The 20,926-nt window shown below is 50.1% G+C and overlaps 1 protein-coding gene across 1 annotated transcript in view; it reads right to left on the reverse strand.

Annotated features, from left to right (window-relative positions):
* Window positions 1–19,662, reverse strand: part of GRIN2D (glutamate ionotropic receptor NMDA type subunit 2D) — a 41,389-nt gene extending 21,727 nt beyond the window's left edge. Inside the window, exons 1-6 of the mRNA XM_064294025.1 lie at window positions 19,198–19,662; window positions 14,135–14,754; window positions 3,159–3,273; window positions 2,448–2,659; window positions 1,959–2,127; window positions 1,097–1,250 (exon numbers count right to left, since the gene is read on the reverse strand). Coding sequence (XP_064150095.1) covers window positions 1,097–1,250; window positions 1,959–2,127; window positions 2,448–2,659; window positions 3,159–3,273; window positions 14,135–14,754; window positions 19,198–19,662 — 1,735 coding nt within the window. The remainder of the gene's footprint in view (window positions 1–1,096; window positions 1,251–1,958; window positions 2,128–2,447; window positions 2,660–3,158; window positions 3,274–14,134; window positions 14,755–19,197) is intronic.
* Between the last annotated feature and the right edge of the window lie 1,264 nt (window positions 19,663–20,926).

Genomic DNA, 20,926 nt, shown 5'->3' on the forward strand with positions numbered 1-20,926 from the left:
TTAGTCTCATTTTGTTTTATGGGCCTGTCTAATCTTTGGCTGAAGGGTGAACCTCAGGAGTGACTTCAGTACTGAGTTCGAAGAGCGTCTGGGGGCCATACTCTCAAGGCTTCTCCAGTCTCTGTCAGACCAGTAACTCTAGTCTTTTTTTGTGAATTAGAATTTTGTTCTACATTTTTCTCCAGCTCTGTCCAGGACTCTCTGTTGTGATCCCTGTCAGAGCAGCCAGTGGTGGTAGCTAGGCACCATCTAGTTGTGCTGGACTGTCTGGTGGAGGCTTTGGTAAGTCGTGGTCCATTAGTCCTCTGGACTAATCTTTCACTTGTGTCTTTGGTTTTCTTCATTCTCCCTTGCTCCCGATGGAGTGAGACCAATGGACTATCTTAGATGGCCGCTCACAAGCTTTTAAGACCCCAGATGCTACTCGCCAAAGTAGAATATAGAACATTTTCTCTATAAACTATGTTGTGCCAATTGAGCTAGATGTTCACCGAGATCATGGTCCCCACACAAAGGCTGTAAATCTTTACAGAAGCAGACTGCCACATTTTTCATATACCAGGTCTTTCTCCTGTGGAGCCACTGGTGGGTTTGAACCATTGACCTTTCTGTTGGCAGCCCAGTGCTTAAGCACTGAGCCACCACGGATCCTTCTCAAACCACTGACATTTCGGTTAGGAGCCAAGCACTTAACCAATAAACACTGGTTGATGTGTGATTCAGTGCTTACAATGTGCTGATACCATGCTAATCTCTTTTCCTCATTTCATACCTATATACAGGGTTTATAGACTTAGGCTTTATAGTTCTTGGAGTTTATACAATTTGGAGGGCCCTCTTGAAAAAAGAATACAAAATTATGAATATAAAATCAGGTACAAGGCCTTGGGAGAGGCCTTGCAAATGAAGATTCCTGAAGCTCAAGCTTTCTTCATGGTAAATTGCTTCTGGTAGGGGAAACTGTTACTCCTTTTTACTGATTAGGAAACTGAGGCTCAGAAGTGAATGCCACTTTGCAGGGATCATACCAGGGTACAGGCAATACTGGAATGTGTACACATTTTTTCTGACTCCCAGTCCCAGGGCACCGGCTCACCAAGGAAGGCCGAGGGGGACACGGTGCCATTGCTACGAGCCACCATGACGCTGATGCCTGTCTCCACGAACGGAACGGAGAAGTCCACGATCTCAGACCGCTCCTCATTGATGGTGAGGGAGCCGATGGCCATGTCCGCGCGCTGATAGAACACCTAGAGTGGGAACGTGGAGGAAGGTGAGAGAAGCCGGTCTGGACCCAGAGCAGACCACTGGACAGGGCGAGAGAGAAGGCTGGGAGAAACGATGAGGTGGATGACCATTGGAGAGGATGCAGAATATGGCAGGGGAGGGTGGAGGTGTGAGACAAGCAATAGGAGTGGCAAGAAGCAGCCCCTGCTCCACACTCCTGTCCCTATCAAGCCCCTTTAAGGCTTTGGGCTCCATCCTCCAGTCCCCGCCCCTTCTTCCAGGAGTTCCATCCCTAGCCCCGCCCTTCCGTCCCCAAAACTTAGGACCCAGCTCTGCCTCTTCCAGACTGCTGTCTCAGACCCAGTTCCACCCCCGGAGCAACACCGCTCTCATCCAGGACCTCCCTCCTCCTGGGCCTGCCTCCTCTGACCTAGGAATTCCTTCAAGACCCCCGCCCCATCAATCCATGGCCCAGCCCCCTCGTCAAAGGTGTAGCCTTCTCAAGGCTCCGCCCTACTCCCCGCCCCTTCCACCCAGGAGCCCCGCCCCCAAACCAACCCACGACACCGCCCCTTCCACCAAGGCGTGGCTTTTCAATGCCCCGCCCCTTCCGGCCCAGCATTTATTTTTCTGACCACGCCCCTCCGGTATTTTCTGAGGTCCCGCCCCTCCTATTATTGGCTCCGCCCCCACCGGCCCAGAAGAGTCCCCGCCCCCACCCGCTGCAGCACCTCGCCGATCATGCCGTTCCAGACACCGTCTATCTTCTTCCCGTGCTTGCCGTTGGTGACCAGGTAGAGGTCGTAGCTGAAGCCGATCGTGTGCGCCAGCCGCTTCAGAATGTCGATGCAGAAGCCTTTGCAGCACCGCTTTTCCGGGCGGGGGGCGTCTGGTGGAGGGCTGCGGAGGGGGGCGACTGGGCGTGGGGACGCTGGGGATCCCCCCTCTTAGATTCTCTAATGGGGTGAAGGTATAGGGGGGCAGGCAGCAGCTAAAAACTATGGTTAGTGCTTTCTGGGGAAACTGAGGCCTGAAGAAGTCAGGTTTTATTTTCCCAAAGTCACTAAGCTGGACAGCCAGACTCTTGGGACCCAGTGGAGAAGGAGTCTGGACTCAGGGACTCCAAGGTCCTGAGAGAGGACGCAGCTGGGGGCCAGGAGACTGGGATTCAGGGAGGAGGGTTTTGAGGCTGGAAATCCTGGGTCCTGGCTGTCACCCACCTGTGGGTGCGGTTGAGTTGGCTCCGGCAGGGGACTGAGTCTCGGATGCACGTGCCGCTGATGGGGTCGGCTGGCTCCACAATGACAAAGGGTCTCTCCTCTAGTGTGGCCACCGTGAGGTGCTGTGTGTCATCCACCGGCTGCAGGAAGCGGCCATAGCGGGACCACAGCGGGTACTTGAGGCGGAGAGTTTGCTGCTCCCAGCTGCCCACCTTGGCCAAAGAGAAGGGCGTCAGCCTACCTGGAGGGACTTCCCCAGACGTCCTGGCTTCCAAGTACCTACTCCCTCAGATCTAGGAGTGTGAGCCATCTCCCCCACCCCCAGGACCTCCTTCCTCCTTCACACTCAGGACTCCAGTCCTCTAGGCCCCTCTCCCCTCTCAGGACCCAGGAGTCCCTTTCTCCTTCAGGTCCTGGACCCCCAGCCCCTTCCTTCCTCAGGACCAAGAAGTCTGGACTCCGTGTCCCCTCCTCCCTCAGAGGCTGCAGTGTATGACCTCAGCCCCTTCCTTACCCAGGACTCAGGAGTCCCTTCCTCCTTCAGACCCAGGACTACAGAGCCCTCAGCTCTCTCCTCCCTCCAGGACCCAGGAGTCCCTGCTCCCAGCTCCTCCTCCCCCCAGTTACTGAAGTCTAGGCCCTCAGCCCCTCCTCCCCAGGACCCAGGTGTCCAGCCCATCTCCTCTGCCTGAGATCAGGGCTGAGACTCACCACCTCCCAAGTCCTGTCCCTGCTGAGGGAGATGACCACAAGGGAGGGGTTCACCAGAAAACCATCCTCGTTGAAGGAGTAATCCCGGTTATCCCAGGTGATGTTCATGAAGTACCTGTGCAGGAAGAAGGAGGGGACACATGGGGACCTGGGTTGGATCCCTCAGCAGCTGAGGGCAGAGAAAGTCCCGTTTCCACAGACATCCCCAGTCCCCAGCTGGAACCTCTGGTCCTTTACTTCCAAGGTTTTGAAAGACAAATAGGCGTTTTGGCTCAGCACCGTCCCCTTGACTGCCCAGTGCCTCCAAGACAAGATTCCAGCCCCTCAGCCTTGCATTCAAGGTCCTTGTGGCTGGACCGAATCCACCTCCCAGCCTGTCACCCCAACTCCTAACTCTACTGCCTTCATCTACCCTGAACTATTGCAGCCCCAACAACTGCCCAAGTTTTTCCTCCCCTCTGGGCCTTTGCATGTGCTGTTCCCCCTGCCTGGAATACTCTATTCTTGGTGAACTTCCATCACTTTTAGAATCAAATCCAAACCCCTTAAAAAAAAAAAATCAAACTCTGCTGTCAAGTCGATTCTGACTCATAGTGATGCTATAGGACAGTGTAGAACTGCCCTATAGTGTTTCCAAGGCTGTAATCTTTATGGAAGCAGACCACCACATCTTTCTGCCATGGAGCAGCTGGTGGGTTTGAACAGCTGACCTTTTGGTTAGCAGCCAAGCATGTAACCTACTTTGCAACCAGAACTCCTCCCAAATCCCTTACCCTGGCCTAAAGCCCTGTGTGTCTCTCCATCTATTACTCACATCCCTCTCCCCCTTGCCCACGATGCTCCAGCCACACTGGCCTTGTTGCAGGCTCCCAGACAGGCAGTTCCCATCCCAGGGCCTTTTCACTTGTTGTTCCCTCTCCCTTCCCTTGAAAGGAGTGGTCTGGCCTCACTCATCTCTGCAGCCCCATCTCATTGCTTCCCATTTTCAAACCCTTTCTTCTACCCCACCCCCACCCCAAAAACCTTGTTTTTGCTCCACCATCAGTGAATGACCAGGTGTCTCCCAAACATATCGAGCGATTTCCTACCTCCAAGGCTTTGCCTGGAAGGTTGAATCATGTGTCCTCAAAAGATATTGAGTCCTAACCCCTGTACCTGTGAATGTGACCTTCCTTGGAAATAGAGTGTTTGAAGATGTTATGAGTTAAGTTCACATGAAGTCATACTGGAGGAGGATGGGTCCTAAGTCTGTATGAGTGGAGACCTTATAAAAAGAGGAGAAGAGACACAGAGGGAAGACGGCCATGTGAAGACGGAGGCAGAGACTGGAGTGATGCATCTACCTGCCTGGGAACGCCAAGGATTGCCAGGAACCACCAGAAGCTGGAAGAGACCATTAAAGATCCTCCCCTAGAGCCTTCAGAGAGAGTATGGCCTTGCCCACACCTTGATTTGGGGCTTCTAGCCTCCAGAACTATAAGACAATAAATTACTGTTATTTTAAGCTACCTGGCTGGTAATACAGGTAGTCCCCCACTTACTATGTATTCAAGTTACAATGAACTGCGCTTACGACTGTCTTTTTTTTTTTTGTACATCTTATCGTTAGTAATATGTACTATATACAGTATTGCAGCGTGTAATTTGCTGATATTATTATTCTCAGATGCTCACTCACAGAAGTCCAATGTTATGTTCATAAAGATACTGATAATAAAAGGCAATAGTAATGAAAACTAAAAAAAAAAAAAATGAGGTATTCTGCTTATGTCAGAACCAACTTAGGACAGAATCACCAGAACATAAGCTCATCGTAAGTCGGGGACTACAGCAGCCCCAGGAAGCTGATACACAGGTGCTGTTCTTTCTGCCTTTAAACACCCTTATTCTGTCCCTTGTCATCCTGAACAACTCCTCAGTGTCTTCAAGACTCAGCTCAAATGTCACTTGCTCTGAGAGGAAGCCCCCAAGAGAGTTTCTGGATCTGCAGATATCCCACTATGCAGCATCACTCCCTGTACTATGACTGCCTCATACACCATCCACCTGGTCATCAGGCTAGACCCGCCCCCTGCCCCCAGGTCATCAGTCCCCAGCCCCATCCTTCCTGCTCCCAGGTTCTCTCTGCCTCATCCCTTCCTCTCTGTGCCCAGGCTTCATCCTCTCCCTCCTGTACCCTTGCCCCAGCCTCCAATCTCTCTGCCCCACCAGGCCCCAGAGGGCTCTTTCTAAACCCAAAGTTGCCCCTGTCCCTCCCCTGTTCACAGTCCTCCCATGGCTCCCTAGTACCCTGGGACAGAGTCCTAGCCTTTCAATCTGGCATTCAAGGCCCTACCTCCCTCCCCAGCCTGTCACCCCAACTCCTAACTCTACTGCCTTCATCCACCCTGAACTGTTGCAGTCCCACCAACTGCCCAAGTTTTTCCTACTCTCTGAGCCTTTGCACATGCTGTTCCCCTGCCTGGAATACTCTATTCTTAGTGAACTCCGCATCACTTTTAGAAACAAATCCAAACTCCTTACCCCAGCCTTAAGCCCTGTGTGTCTCTCCATCTCCTACTCACACCCCTCTTCCCCTTGCCCACTATGGTCCAGCCATACTTGTCTTGTTGCAGGCTCTCAAAGAGGCAATTCCAACCCCAAGGCCTTTGCACCTGCCATTCCCTCTCCCTCTCCCTTCTCTTCACTCAGATCTTCCTTCTCTTTAATCATTTTTACCTCCAAATTTCACCTACTCAGAAATACCTGTCCTAGCCACCCCCCCAGCCTAGCCCCCTACGCATCTCTGATCATATTCCCCCGTTCTATTTGCATCGCAGCTGTTATCCCCCGCTGATATTTTCTTCTTTTCTTGTTTGCTCACTGTCTTCCCATTGTTATGGACTGAATAGTTTTCCCGAAAAATATATGTTGTAAATCTTAATCCCTATACCTGTGGATATGGAGCACCGGTGGTGCGGTGGTTAATTACCTGGCTGCTAACTGAAAGGTTGGTGGTTCGAACCCACTAGCTGTTCTGCAGGAGAAAGATGTGGCAGCCTGCTTCTGTAATGATGACAGCCTTGGAAACCCTTTGGGGCAGTTCTACTCTGTCCTATAGGATCCCTGTGATTTGGAATTGACTCCATGGCAACAGGTTTTTTTTTGTGGTTTGGTTTTTTATACCTGTGGATGTAGTCCCATTTGGGAATTTGGTTTTCTTTGTTATGTCAGTGAGGCCACATCAGTGCAGGGTATGCCTTAAGCCAATCACTTATGAGATACAAAAGGAGTAGACTAGGCACAGAAGCAAGAAAGCACAGATGGGGGAAGATAGATGTGGTCTCACATGAAGGTCCATGAAGATCGCCAAGGAACAGAGGAACAAAAGCTGAAAAGTAACGAGGATCTTCCCCCAGGGCGAGCAGAGAGAGAGCTTTTCCCTAGAGCCAGTGGCCTGAATTCAACTTCTAGCCTTCTAACTGTGAGAAAATAAATTTCTGTTCCTGGTTTTTTTTTTTTTAGGTGTTTCTGTTAGAGCAGAAATTTTTTTGGTTAGCAGCTGAGTGCTTAATCACTGCATCACCAGGGCCCTATATCCACAGATATAGGGGTTAGGATTTACAACACAGATTTTTGGGGAACACCATTCAGTCCATAACAATGAGGAAGACAGACAGCAAATTACCAAATCAGATAGTGAGCAAACTAGCAAGTTACCAAAAACCAAAACCAAACCCGTTGCTGTCGAGTGGATTCTGACTTAGAGCAACCCTACTTTTTTTTTTTTTTTTTATAGGACAGAGTAGAACTGCCCCATAGGGTTTCCAAAGCTGTTATCTTTATGGAAGCAGACTGCCACATCTTTCTCCCCAAGAGTGGCTGGTAGCCAACTAAGACACCCATTAAACAGTATGCCCTCTGAGAGTGGGGACCTTACTCAACACTGTTACTCCCTGTGCCTAAGTCCCTGGAGAAGGACATCATGCTTGGTAAAGTAGAGGGTCAGTGAAAAAGACGAAGCCCCTCAACAAGATGGCCTGACACAGTGGCTGTAACAATTGGCTTAAACAGCAATGATTGTGAGGATGCAGGACTGGGCAGTGTTTTGTTCTGTTGTGCACAGGGTCACTATGAGTCAGAACCAACTTGATGACCCCTAACAACAAAGATTCTCAATAAAGGGCTTTTTTGAATGAATGAGCAAGTCATCCTGCAGGTCTATCCATTCCCCCCAGAAGCCTCTCTGACTCCATGGCTGTCCCATGAATTGTATAGCCTGGTTTGGAAGGCAGAATGGGGCCAACACAATCCCTCTCTTGGGAGGATGTTAGCTATGAGATCTGGAAGGACGGGGAGTAGCCACGGCGGGCTGAAGTGATGAGGGAGCAGAAAATCTGGGTAAGTGGTGGAAAGAGAAGAACTGAGGAGCCTCAGGGAGAGGCATGCTTGAGAGAGAGACAGACACAGACAGAAAGAAACACAGAGAAAAAGAGAAAGAGGCAGACAGAGAAGAAAGGAGAGAGATGGGTAGACAGAGAGACAGACTGTATGTGTGTAAGAGAGAGAGAGACAGAAGAGAAACAGAGATGCATCGATAGACTGTGTTTGTGTGTGAGAAAGACGGATAGGCAGATTGTGTGTGTGAAAGAGAAGGGATAAACAGACAAGACTCAGAAGAGAAAGAGAGATGGGTAGACAGAGACTGTGTGTGTGTATATGACAGAGAGGCAGACAGAGAAGAAAAAGAGAGTTGATAGAGACTGTGTGTGTGAGAGAGACAAACACACACAGAAGAAAGGAGGAAGAGAAATGGATAGACAGAGATAGAGACTGTGTGCGTGTGTGTATGAGAGAGACAGAGACACGGGAAGAGAAAAAAAGAAAGAAAGAGATGTTAAGAGAGGCTAGTCCCAGGCTCAGCCTCTTCTGGGTTTCTGCGTGTGTTTATCTTTCCAATAAGCACCCTTTTCCCTAAGGAAATTTGAATAAGACTCTGCTTCTTGCAACTAAAAATGTCCTGGCATAGCCAGTGCTCCTCAGCGGTACCTTCCAACGTCCATGCTCTCGCCATTACTGCAAGCACCACGCGGCGCTGTCATTATCCTGTCCCTGTCTGCCGCTCCTCCAGGACCCTTAGCTCTTTGAAGAACGCTCTGTGGTCTTATTCATATCTGTGTCCAGCGCCCAGCAGGAGCCCTCATTCTTAGCGGTTGCTCAGTAAGTATTTATGAGTGAGGGAAGCTTTTCCCACCCCCCTATTCCTGATTCTGATTCCCAACTCACCAGTTGGGAACTCAAATCTCCTCCCTTAGTTCTCACACGTGTCCTCTCCCCAGGCTCACCTCCTCCTCATTTCAGGATTGGGGTCTTTCCTTCCATTGTTGTGTCACCAAATGTTACGTATTGACTTCTGTCTCTGAAAAATATGTGTTGGAATCCTAACCCCGAAACCTGTGGATGTAATCTCACTTGGGAATAGGGTTTTCTTTGTTATGTTAATGAGGCCATACAGGTGTAAGCTGTGTCTTAAGCCAATCACTTTTGAGATATAAAAGGAGCAGATTTGGCACAGAAGCAAGCAAGCACAGATAGGGGAAGACAGATATCACATCACATGAAGATCGCCAAAGAACCTGACAACAGAAGCTGAAAAGAGACAAGGACCTTCCCCCAGAGCCAACAGAAAGAAAACCTTCCCTCAAAGCCAGTGTTCTGAATTCAGACTTCTAGCCTCCTAAACCCCCACATGTCTGTCCGTTTGTCGTACTGTGGGGGCTTGTGTGTTGCTGTGATGCTGGAAGCTCTGCCACCGGTATTCAGATACCAGCAGGGTCACCCATGGAGGACAGGTTTCAGCTGAGCTTCCAGACTAAGACAGACTAGGAAGAAGGACCTGGCAGTCTACTTCTGAAAAGCTGTAGCCAGTGAAAACCTTATGAATAGCAGCAGAACATTGTCTGATATACTGCTGGAAGATGAGCACCCCAGGTTGGACGGCACTCAAAAGATGGCTGGGGAAGAGCTACCTCCTCAAAATAGAGTCGACCTTAATGACGTGGATGGAGTAAAGCTTTCGGGACCTTCATTTGCTGATGTGGCACGACTCAAAATGAGAAGAAACAGCTGCAAACATCCATTAATAATTAGAACCAAAATTCTGCTGAAGATCATTCAAAAATGGCTGCAGCAGTATATTGACAGGGAACTGCCAGAAATTCAGGCCGGTTTCAGAAGAGGATGTGGAACCAGGGATATCATTGCTGATGTCAGATGGATCCTGGCTGAAAGCACAGAATACCAGAAGGATGTTTACCTGTGTTTTATTGATTATGCAAAGGTATTTGACTGTGTGGATCATAACAAACTATGGATAACACTGCAAAGAATGGGAATTCCAGAACACTTAATTGTGGTCATGAGGAACCTTTACATAGATCAAGAGGCAGTTGTTCGGACAGAACAAGGGGATACTGATTGGTTTAAAGTCAGGAAAGGTGTGCGGCAGGGTTGTATTCTTTCACCATACCTATATAATCTGTATGCTGAACAAATAATACGAGAAGCTGGACTATGTGAAGAAGAACAGAGCATCACAATTGGAGAAAGACTCATTAACAACCTGCGTTATGCAGATGATTACAACCTTGCTTGCTGAAAAGTGAAGAGGACTTGAAGCACTTACTAATGAAGATCAAAGACCACAGCCTTCAGTATAGATTCCACCTCAACATAAAGAAAACAAAAATCCTCACAACTGGACCAATGAGCAACATCATGATAAACAGAGAAAAGACTGAAGTTGTCAAGGATTTCATTTTACTTGGATCCACAATCAACAGCCATGGGAACAGCAGTCAAGAAGTCAAAAGATGCATTGCATTGGGGAAATCTGCTGCAAAGGACCTCTTCAAAGTGTTGAAGAGCAAAGATGTCACCCTGAAGACTAAGGTGCGCCTGACCCAAGCCATGGTATTTTCAATGGCATCATGTGCATGTGAAAGCTGGACAATGAATAAGGAAGACCGAAGAAGAGTTGACGCCTTTAAATTGTGGTGTTGGCGAAGAATATTGAATACACCATGGACTGCGAAAAGAACGAACAAATCTGTCTTAGAAGAAGTACAACCAGAATGTTCCTTAGAAGCAAGGATGGTGAGACTGCGTCTTACATACTTTGGACATGTTGTCAGGAGGGATCAGTCCCTGGAGAAGGACATCATGCTTGGCAGAGTACAGGGTCAGCGGAAAAGAGGAAGACCCTCAACGAGGTGGATTGAGACAGTGGCTGCAAAAATGAGCTTAAGCATAACAACGATTGTAAGGATGGCGCAGGAGCGGGCAGTGTTTCGTTCTGTTGTGCATAGGGTCGCTATGAGTCGGAAGCAACTCGACGGCGCCTAACGACAACAACAACAGCCTCCTAAACTGTGAGAAAGTAAATTTCTGTTTGTTAAAGCCACTTACTTCTGGTATTTCTGTTACAGCAGCAATAGGTAACTAAGACACCAAATTCACCCATTTCCTCACATTCTAGGGTGGAGATGCTATTTTCCACCAAACTGTTTTTTTCTAAAATAGTATAGTGTAAGCTGGGCCTACCAGCGTTCTTTGCAGCCAGCTGTGGCCATGTGTCTGGGTGATATTCAAAATATCCAACAACCAGGGTAACACAGGCACTAACCAATCAGAACAGACATCTGGCCAGTCATAGTAGACTCCGACTGTAAACCAGTATGCCAGCCCTGGCCATGTGACCAGTTCTCACCAAATAAGATGGGAGATGTGCCTCTCCCCTTCACTTGCTGAAGAGACAATCACTTTCTTTCCCCCTAAGATCAGGGACAAGACAAGAATGGCTGCTTTCACCACAGCCACTCAACATAGTAGCGGAAGTTCTAGCCAGAGCACTTAGGCAAGATAAAGAAATAAAAGCCATCCAAATCAGAAAAGTAAAACTATATTTGCAGATGACATGATTCTCTCAGTCGCTGTGGAAAACAGTTGGTGGCTCCTCAAAAAGTTAAAAACAAAGAGTTACCCATACCAAAAACCAAACTCATTGCGTTCGAGTCGATTCCAACTCAAAACGATCCTATAGGCCAGAGTAGAACTGCCCCATAGGGTTTCCAAGGCTGTGATCTTTAGGAATCAGACTGCCACATCTTTCTTCCATGCAGCGGCTGGTGGGTTTGAACAGCCTACCTTTCGGTTAGCAGCCCAGCGCTTAACCATGTTGTTGTTGTTGTTAGGTGCCGTTGAGTCGGTTCTGACGCATAGCAACCCTATGCACAACAGAACGAAACACTGCCAGGTCCTGCGCCATCCTTACAATCGTTGTTATGCTTGAGCTCATTGTTGCAGCCACTGTGTCAATCCAGCGCTTAACCATATGAGCCAGCAATTCCACTCCTAGGTATGTACCCCAAAGAACTGAAAGCAGAGACTCGAACAGATACTAATACACCAATATTCACTGATGCATTATTCACAATAGCCAAAAAGAGAAAACAACTCACGTGTCCATCAACAGACGAACAGATAGATAAACCGTGGTCTATTCATACAATGGAATGTTATTCTGCCATAAACATGCTAAGGCATGGATGAACTTTGACAACATGCTAAGTGAAAGAACCCAGACACAAAAGGACAGATATTACCCTGCTGGTATTTGAAATACCAGTGCCATAGTTTCCAGCATTATAGCAACATGCAAGCCACCACAGTACAACATACTGTCTTTCCGTCTCTAGGCATGTATTTTGCCTTTAAATTTAAACAAGTGAGAAAACTAAAGCTCTAAAACACACAAGAAACTTACCCAAAGTAAACCAACCATCACACATCACACAATGCTTGTGAACTTTCCATTACACTTCATTATCTTAAATGAGGTGGATGCTTAATAAATACACGGATGAATAAAGTTATGCACCCAATTAAAGAAAAGGGCAAATATTGCATGATCCCATTTATATGAAATATCCAGAACAGACAAACATATAGAGACAGAAAGTAGATTAGTGGCTGCCAAGGGCTGGGGGGAGGGAAGAATGGGGAGGTACTGCTTAGTGGGTACTGAGTTTCTGCTTAGGGTAATGAAAAAGTTTGGAAAACAAATTGAGGTGATGTTTGCACAACACGGTCACTGTGATTAATGCCACTGGACTGTACATTTGAAAATGGTTAAAATGGCAAATTTTAGGTTGTACATATTTTACCACAATTTTTAAAGACAAGTGCTTGCTCCCCACTTCCACTTTGACCCCCTTCTCACAAGCTAGCAATCAGATATGCTCACCATCCAGCTTGACTGTGCAGAAAGGAGATGGTAGAGCCACGGATGGAAGGATCCTGGGTCCATGAATGATCACATGAGCAGCTGACCCCTGATAACCTGGTCTGCTCGGCACTGGATTCTTATGTGAGAGAGGACCAGACTTCTATTTGTTTTGGCCACTGGGTTGTAATCCAATCAGGGTATTCCATCGAATCAAATCAAAGCCATCACCAATTGTAAGATGTACCATTATTTTGTTGTTAGTTTGCTGTTGAGTTGATTCCAACTCATGGCGACACCATGTGTGCAGAATAGAACTGCTCCACAGGGTTTTCAAGGCTGGGACCTTTTGGAAGCAGATCGCCAGGACTGCCTTACCAAGGTGGGTTTGAACCGCCAACCTTTCAGCTAGAAGTCAAGTGGTTAACTGCGCCACCCAGGAACTCTGCAATGTACCATTATTTTATGTACCGCAAAGAAAGAAAAGAGCGTTGCCAATTAAATCATGATAAGCCCTCAATTTTTTTTCCTTTTTAAAAAAATTTTTATTGTGCTTTAAGTGAAAGTTTACAAACCAAGTGGGTCTCTCATACAAAAACTTATACACACCTTGCAAAACACTCCTAGTTGCTCTCCCTCTAATGAGACAGCACACTCTTTCCCTCCATTCTCTATTTTCGTGTCCATTCAGCCAGCTTCTGACCCCCTCTGCCCTCTGATCTCTTCTCCAGACAGGAGCGCCCACAGTCTCATGTGTCTACTTGATCCAAGAAGCTCACTCTTCACCAGTATCATTTTCTATCCCATAGTCCAGTCCAGATAAGCCCTCAATTTTAAGACCTATCTTAATTTCAAAGACATCAAAATGTGAAAAATGCTCATTTTAGAATCATGAAATATGGTAATATACTCCCTGTGTCTCAGTTGCTTTCCCCTAATTGCCTGATTTAACCGCAGAAAACCCAAACCAAACCCACTGCCATCAAGTTGATTCCAACTCACAGAGACCCCATATGTGTTGGAATACAACTGCCACATAGAGTTTTCTACGCTGTAATCTTTATGGAAGCAGATCACCAGGACTTTTGTCCGCGGTGCCACTAGGTGGATTCAAACCACCAATTTTTCAGCTAGTAATTGAGTGCAGTTTGCACCCCCCAGGACCTCCTTTTAACCCCAGAAGGGAGGCCTAATTACACCCATTTTTACAGAAAGGGCAACAGTGCTCTGGGCTGAATTGTGTCCCCCCCAAAGTATGAGTTGGAATTCTACCTTCTATGCCTATGGATGTAATCCTGTTTCCAAATAGAGGTTTCTTTGTTATGTTATTTAGAGCATTCCTGTATAGGGTGCAGTTCTCAGTCTAAGCACTGCTGAGTTATAAAGCCAGCAGATTAGGCACAGAGATACACAGAGATGCCTATTTGAGGATCGTCTACAATCCAAGGAACCAAGAAGTGCCCAGGGCTACCTACAAAGGAGGCGTTGACAAAGGGAGACCCTGATTTGGACTTTAGGCCTCCAAAACTGTGAGAAAATAGATTTTTGTTCTTTAAAGCCACCTTTTTAGGTGTGGTGTTTCTGTTGCAACAGCCCCAGGTGATTAAGGCACCGAGGCTCTGAAAGCAGACAGGACCCATTTGCAGTCAGTCAGCCATCCAGTGCCCCAGGCTGGCGCAAGCCTTCCCACACCCCTCCCACCCGGCCTACTCACCTGTGCAGACTCTCCCCGCGGTGGGAGCGGTTCTGGGCTCGACAGTCATGGCCGAGCTCGGGCAGGAAGCCATAATCACGCAACAGGGCCTGGGCACCTCTGGCCACGACGGCCACGCCGGCGGCCACGCGCCGGGCCAGGTCGTCTCTCCAGCCGGCCGAGCGCACCGCGAACAGGCCGGCAGGCAGCGGGGCGCCTCCAGGCAGGAGTGGGGGCTCTCCGGGCGCCCCAGAGCCCCCTCCCCCGGCCAGCTGGGGCCCCACCATGAACCACACGTAGCCAGGTCCCGTGAGGCCAGCCTCCTCCGCGGCCCGGAACACCGGCTCGGCCTCCTCGCGTGCACAGAAAAGCAGGCGGATCTGCGCACTGACGCTGCGGAGCTGGGCCCCCAGCACTGCCTCACCGGCCCCTGGGTCCAGCGTCAGCGCCCCGCGGTGCTCCCAGCCCACCAGGCTGCCGTCCGTCAGCACCTCGATGTAGGACAGGAAGGCCCGGTGGCCGGGAGCCCGTGTGGTCACTGCCACGAAGGACGTCCAGTCGTACTCCTCCAGCACCTCGAAGATGACCTGAAGCTGCTGCTCAGTGGAGGAGCCCAGCTGTAGGAAGGTGGAGCCCTTCTCCTGCGGAGGAGAAGGTGGGTGTCAGGAAGGGAGGGGGTGTCAGGGCTTGGGGTGAGAGGCCACAGCTCCCAGAGACCAAGAGGTGACCTCACCTCCCAGCATCTCACAAGGGAACCTCACCTCCCAGTAGCCCACAGGGACCTCCCTCCCGGCCACTGATAAGTGGATTATAGCACCTATCAGCCAACAAGGGACTCCCAGAGGTAAATAAGGAACACATCTCCCAGTAGCCAACCAAGGGACTACAGCTCTCTACAGCCAACAAGGGAACCTCACCTCCCAGCTGCCAATGAGGGGGACTCATCTCCCAGTGGCTGACATGGAACCATATCTACCACAGCCAACCAGGGGATCATTGCTACCAGGGGGGCAACAAGAAGCCCATAGCTCCCAGTGGCCAAGAGGGGACCTCACCTCCTAGCCACCGATGAGGGGATCACAGTTGTGTAAGCCAGTGAGGAATTCCCAGAGGTTAACAAGGAACACATCTCCCAGTAACCAACCAGGGGACTACAACTCTCAACAGCCAACAAGTGTGTTGAGCCACTGAGGTTTGGGGGTTTATCTGGTACAGCACCTAAAATGACCATAATTAATACACCCAGCATCCAGCCGGGGAACTACAGCTTCCAGCATTCAGTGAGAGGAACTTCTGGGCCTGTATGCAATGAGAGGGACTACATTTCCCAGCATGCAATGAGGACGACTACACTTCCCAGCATGCAATGAAAGCGATGATTAGAAGATTTGCTGAAGGGACTTGCCCCTTCTCTGGTTTTCCTCTTACCTCCCTGACCCCTCCCTCTCTGTCTCGTTTGCTGTCCTCTCTTCCTCAATCAGAATTTTAAATATAGTAGGTCTCTCTTCCCCAGCATTCCCTCCTCAGCTCCTTTTCTTCTCTGTCATCTCTCCTTGGAGATCTCATCCGGATCCAAGGATTTAATTACTGTCTCTTGCGCCGTCCAATACGGTAGCCATTAGTCACACGTGGCAGTTCGAATGTAAATTAATTAAAATAAAATGAAATTTACAGTTTAGTTCCTTAGATGCACTAACACTGTCAAGTGCTCAACAGCCATAGTTAGTGGCTATCGTATTGGACGTTGCAGATATTGAATATCATCATTGCAGAATGTTCTATTGGACAGCACTTCAGTCACAACTTCTTTCATGAGCTCTGGACAAACCTCTACCCCTTCCTACTTAACGTGCACCCTTGGATTTCCAAGAGGCATCTCAAAATTAATGAGCCCTAGTGGCACAATTGTTAAGCACTCGGCGGCTAATCAAAAGTTTGGCTGTACGAACCCACCAGCCGTTCCTTGAGAGAAAGATGAAGCAGTCAGTTTCCGTCAAGATTACAGTCATGGAAACCCTGTGGGGCAGGTCTACCTTGTCCTATAAGGTCGCTATGAGTCGAAATCGACTCCAAGGCAACAGGTTTGGTTTTGTGCGTTTGATGGAACAGTGGTTAGGTGCTCGGCTGCTAACTGAAAGGTCAGCAGTTCCAGCCCACTAGCTGGTCCTTGGGAAAAAAGACCTAGTGATCTGCTCCCAAGTAAAGATTACAGCCAAAAAACCCTATGGGGCAGTTCTACTCTGTCACATGAGGTCACCATGAGTCAGAATCACTGCATGGCATACAACAAACATCTCAAAATTAGCATGTCAAAAACAATTCTTGCTCTTTCCCCCACCTCAAATGGCTCCATGTTTCCCCTTATTCACTGGAATGCTCAGGCCCCAAACCTCAGTCATGCTTTCCCTCTTTCCCTCACAACCACATCCAGGCCATCTCCCAGGCCTCTTGGCTCTATCTTCAAAATATAACCTTATGGAATAATTTGGAAAAGGAGAACGAGAATGGTTGTGCAACTTGAAGAATGTGATCAGTGTCACTGAATTTTATATGTAGAAATTGTTGAACTGATGTATTCTTTGTTGTGTACATTTTCACAATTAAAAGACAAAAACATAATTCCAATTGTCAGCTCCTCATTACTGCCACTGTCCCAACTCTCACTGTTCCCACCTTCCTCTCTTGCCTGGATAACTACAACAGCTTCCCGACTCATCTCTACTTCCATTTCTGCATCTTCCAATCCGTTCCTCAGCCACAGCCAGAGTGATTGTTTAAAAATATTAATTGGATCTCATCCCTTCTCAGTTGAAAACCTTCCAACGGTGATCTATCTTCCTTGGAATCAAAGCCAAAGTCTTCGCTGTGGCCCACAAGGCCCTGTATGAACTGGACCCTGTAGCTTGTCTGACCTCATCACCTCAGTACAAATGGGCTCCCGCCACACTGGCCTCCTCACTCTTAAACATATCAAGCTCCTTCCTGCTCCACAGACCTTGCCCATTATGGTTGCCTTTTCTGGGGACACTCTCCCCCAGCTCCTCCACTCCTTGTTCCTCAGGTCCAACTCAGTTGTCACCTCCTCAGGGAGGCCTTCCCTGACTGCCCCATCTATTGAAGTCCCATTTTATGTCATTGCCCCACCATCCTATTTATTCCCTCTACGGCAGACTTCACTCTCTGTTGCTTGTTCTGCGTGTGTCTCTCCATTAAAATGGAAGCTGCACAAGAACAGAAATCTTGTCCTTTTTTTTTTTTTTTTTTCCACAACTGTATTCCTCAGGACTTAGCACAGCCCTGGCACAGAATCAGCCCTCAATACATCCTCCAGGAATGATTTGAGAACTGTGAGTGGACTTTCTCCCCTGGAGTGTGCCTACGGGTATATGTGCAGAGGTCAGGGGAATTGTTCTGAGGGGATTAGAACCCTGACGGGACCTCACCCTTCAGGAGGTGGAGGTGTGCTGAGGGGACCACTTTCCCTGCATTCAATGGGGGCACAGATGGAGCTGTGTGGACCACTTTTTCTTCCACCCAAGACAGAGTGGGGACTACATTTTCCAGAAGTCAATGGGTCCTCACTGACCCGAAGACAGTGCTTAGCCGACAGTGAAACACTGCAGACCACATCTCTTGAGTATGCCAAGGAAATGACAGGAAGTAATAAGTTCACATCAAAGGTGGTCTGTCTACAAATCTCTGGACAACTCCGTGCCAAAGAGAACAAGAAAGTTGGATAGATGCCCTTCCCAGAATGCTCTGGGCGGGAGTGAACTACGAATCACATCCTGCGGTGGTGATCCAGTCACAAAGCCACCTGCCCTCGCAGCCTGAAATTGGTGGACTTAGGCTCCACCCACCCAGGTGGCTCCACCCCTTCTCCTTCTCAGTCCGCAAAGCCTTCCCTTCCAGAAGTCCCGCTTTCCTCTTCCACTCCAGAAATTCCTGCCCCACACACAGCTGCAGCCTCTACCCCACCATTCCCCTACTGGCTCCTGGCTTTGACCTTTTTCTGGTTAGTCCCGCCTCTATGGTGGGCCTCCATCCTCCCGACCAAACTATTCCATTGCGTCTTCCACACCTCCCAGCCCGGTATGCCCCTCCTCAAACCCTGCTCCCAGGTTCTTCTTCCTTTCTCGACCCCGCCCCATTACTACTGTACAGCATCTAGGCCCCACCTTCTCCCAGCCTCACCTCTCTTTGGCTAGCCCTGCCCCTTCCCTGATTCATCCCTGCCCTGACTGGCCTCTTCCTAAACCCCACTTCTTTGCTACTTGCTTCTCTCCCTCCCCAGTCTCCTCCCTCCTCACTAACGGCTCCTCCTCTTCTCACACTCCCTCTTTCACTAGATGGTTCTACCCTCCCCTGTAGACCCAGGCCCCTAGTGGCTGGCCTTGTCTTTCTTCTAGATCCCATGCTCAGATGGCTGAGCCCCTTCCTAGACCCTGTGCCCCAGTACCTAGTACCCTTTTTCCTGGTCCCTATCCCTGCCTTCCAGGTTCTCGCCTCCTCATTAGACTCCACCCCTTACTGGACTCAAAATTTTTTTCCAATTGACCTCTCATGTTGCTGACACCAGATCCTACCCTTCCCTCAGAGCTCATCTAACTTGGCTGGTCCCATTTTGTCCCTGCACCCTATCCCTCGTTAGCTGGCCTTGCCTTTTCTCTAGATCCCACTCCTTCTCCTGACTCGCCTCTCCTGCAGACCTTCACCTACAATGACTGCGCCAACGTCCTTGTCCTCCCCATACCCTAAAGATTGAAGACCGACTGTCTCTCTCAGACCCTCTCCAAGATCAAGATCCTGCTTCTAGGTGACTCCTCCCGCAGGGCCTGCCACCACTCATTCTACAGACCACGCCCCTCCACATAAGCTCCGCCTCTTACCTCCCATCTGGCTCCACCCCATCCCAAAACGCACACCCTCGAGACTGGCCACGCCTTCTTCAAGTAAGCCCGCCTCTTACATCCCTCTGGCCCCGCCCCATCCTAGAGGTGAATCCTCGGACTGGCCCCGCCCCTCCCCGATCTCCCAGCCCCGCCCCCGCCTGTGGCCCCACCCCCAATGCCGGCCGCGCGCACCTTGGGCGTGAGCACGAGCGCGGCGCCGCCGTGCACGGCCACGATGGGCAGCGAGGTCTGAGCCGACAGGAAATCGAGGATGGGCGCGACGGCGGGCGCGCGCGAGTCGTCCTCGAAGACGACGCCGTGCACGCGCAGCCCCGACAGCAGGTCGCAGAGCTGCAGCACGAGGCTGCGGGGGTCCGAGCCGTTGAGCACCAGGGCCACGGGCCGCACGTCCAGGCCCGGGCTGCGCACTGCAGCCGCCACGGCCGGGCCCAGGCGCGCCGCCTCGGCCGCGTACGCTGGCCCCGAGAACACGAGCGCCACGTTGAGCGGCCGCGCCCCGCCGGGGCCCCCACCTGGCCCGCCGGCCCCGCCCGGCCCCGGCGCCTCCTCCGGGAACGGGCTGGCGCAGGCCAGCGCCAGCAGCAGCAGCATCTTAGCGGGGCCCCGAGGGCCGCGGGGGCCACCTGCGCCGCGCATCGCCTGCGGGCCCCGCCAGGCGGCCTCTGCGCCCGGGCCCGGGAGACACGCGGGAGGGAGAGCGGAGACACAGGGAGGAGAGGGCGAGACCCCAGGGCAGAGAGATACAGACGGGGAGACAGGATATAGAAAGAAATATACAGAGGTGAGGAAATACAAGAAGAGAGAGATATGGGAAGAGAAGTGGAGACAGGACAGGGAAAGACACAGAGATACAGGGAGAGACAGAGAGATACAGGGAGGGAGATTGAAGGGACAGATGGGAAAGAGACCAGACACAGAGGGAGAGATACAGAGATAGGAAGACACAGATGGGGAGACGTGGATTACGGAGGAGAGACACAAAGATGGGGAGTGTGAGGGTGGGTGATGGGTATGAGCAGATACAGAGGTAACCCACCCAACCCAGTGGTAGATACAGAGGTAGGGGGAGAGAAATAGAAAGACAAAGCAGGAATGGGGGCGACAACAGGACGGAAGGGAGAGAGACCCAGGGAAATAGGGGAGAGAGAGACAGGAATAAGAAGAGAAATGGGAAGAGTAACACAGACAGGTAGTGAGAGGCTCAGAGAGTGACAGATGCAAAAATGAGAAAGATGGAGAGACAGATCAGGGAGAGAATGATGGAGAGAGAGAGGCAGGAGAGTGGGAAAGATGAGAAAGGCCAGCAAGTTGGAGAAAGAAGGGAACATGGGAAGAAACCCAGGAAGACAGAGACCCCACAGCCACCACGAGACACAAGATACAAGGAAGCAAGCCGAGTTAGAGATTGAGAGAGGCCAGCAGAGAGAGCCCAGAGGAAACACAGGAAGAGGAAGACAGAAATAGCCAGGCGAGGCATAGATCGAGACCCCCACCAGTGATGTGCCCAGCACAGACATGAAAGGAGGACAGGAAGGCAAGTGGCAGGAGGGCACAGAAATAAAAGGAAGAGAAAGTGGGGGAAAAAAAATGAGAAAGGAAAAAAAAAGAGTCAGGTGTGGGGGAGAGAAAAAGAGAAGAAATTAGTGGGGTGTCCCAATGAGATAAAGTGCCCCCATGACCTTATCCCTCAACCCCTCACCTTGATCACATCCCGTGTCCCACTTTTGTCCCCTTACTCCTGTCCCTGCCATGCCACCCCCTCTATTGTCAATGAAAGCCAGGGAGGGAGTTGAGTAAGGCTTTGGCTGGGCTTCGGGGTTGGGGGACACAGCTGTGGAGAACTTGGGCGGGGGGTGTCCTGGCTCACAGCCTGGAGCAATTTAGTAAATTAGAGGAAATA

The sequence above is a fragment of the Loxodonta africana genome, chromosome 11 (genome assembly GCF_030014295.1).
Source record: "Loxodonta africana isolate mLoxAfr1 chromosome 11, mLoxAfr1.hap2, whole genome shotgun sequence".
In the NCBI taxonomy this organism is placed as follows: Eukaryota; Metazoa; Chordata; class Mammalia; order Proboscidea; family Elephantidae; genus Loxodonta; species Loxodonta africana.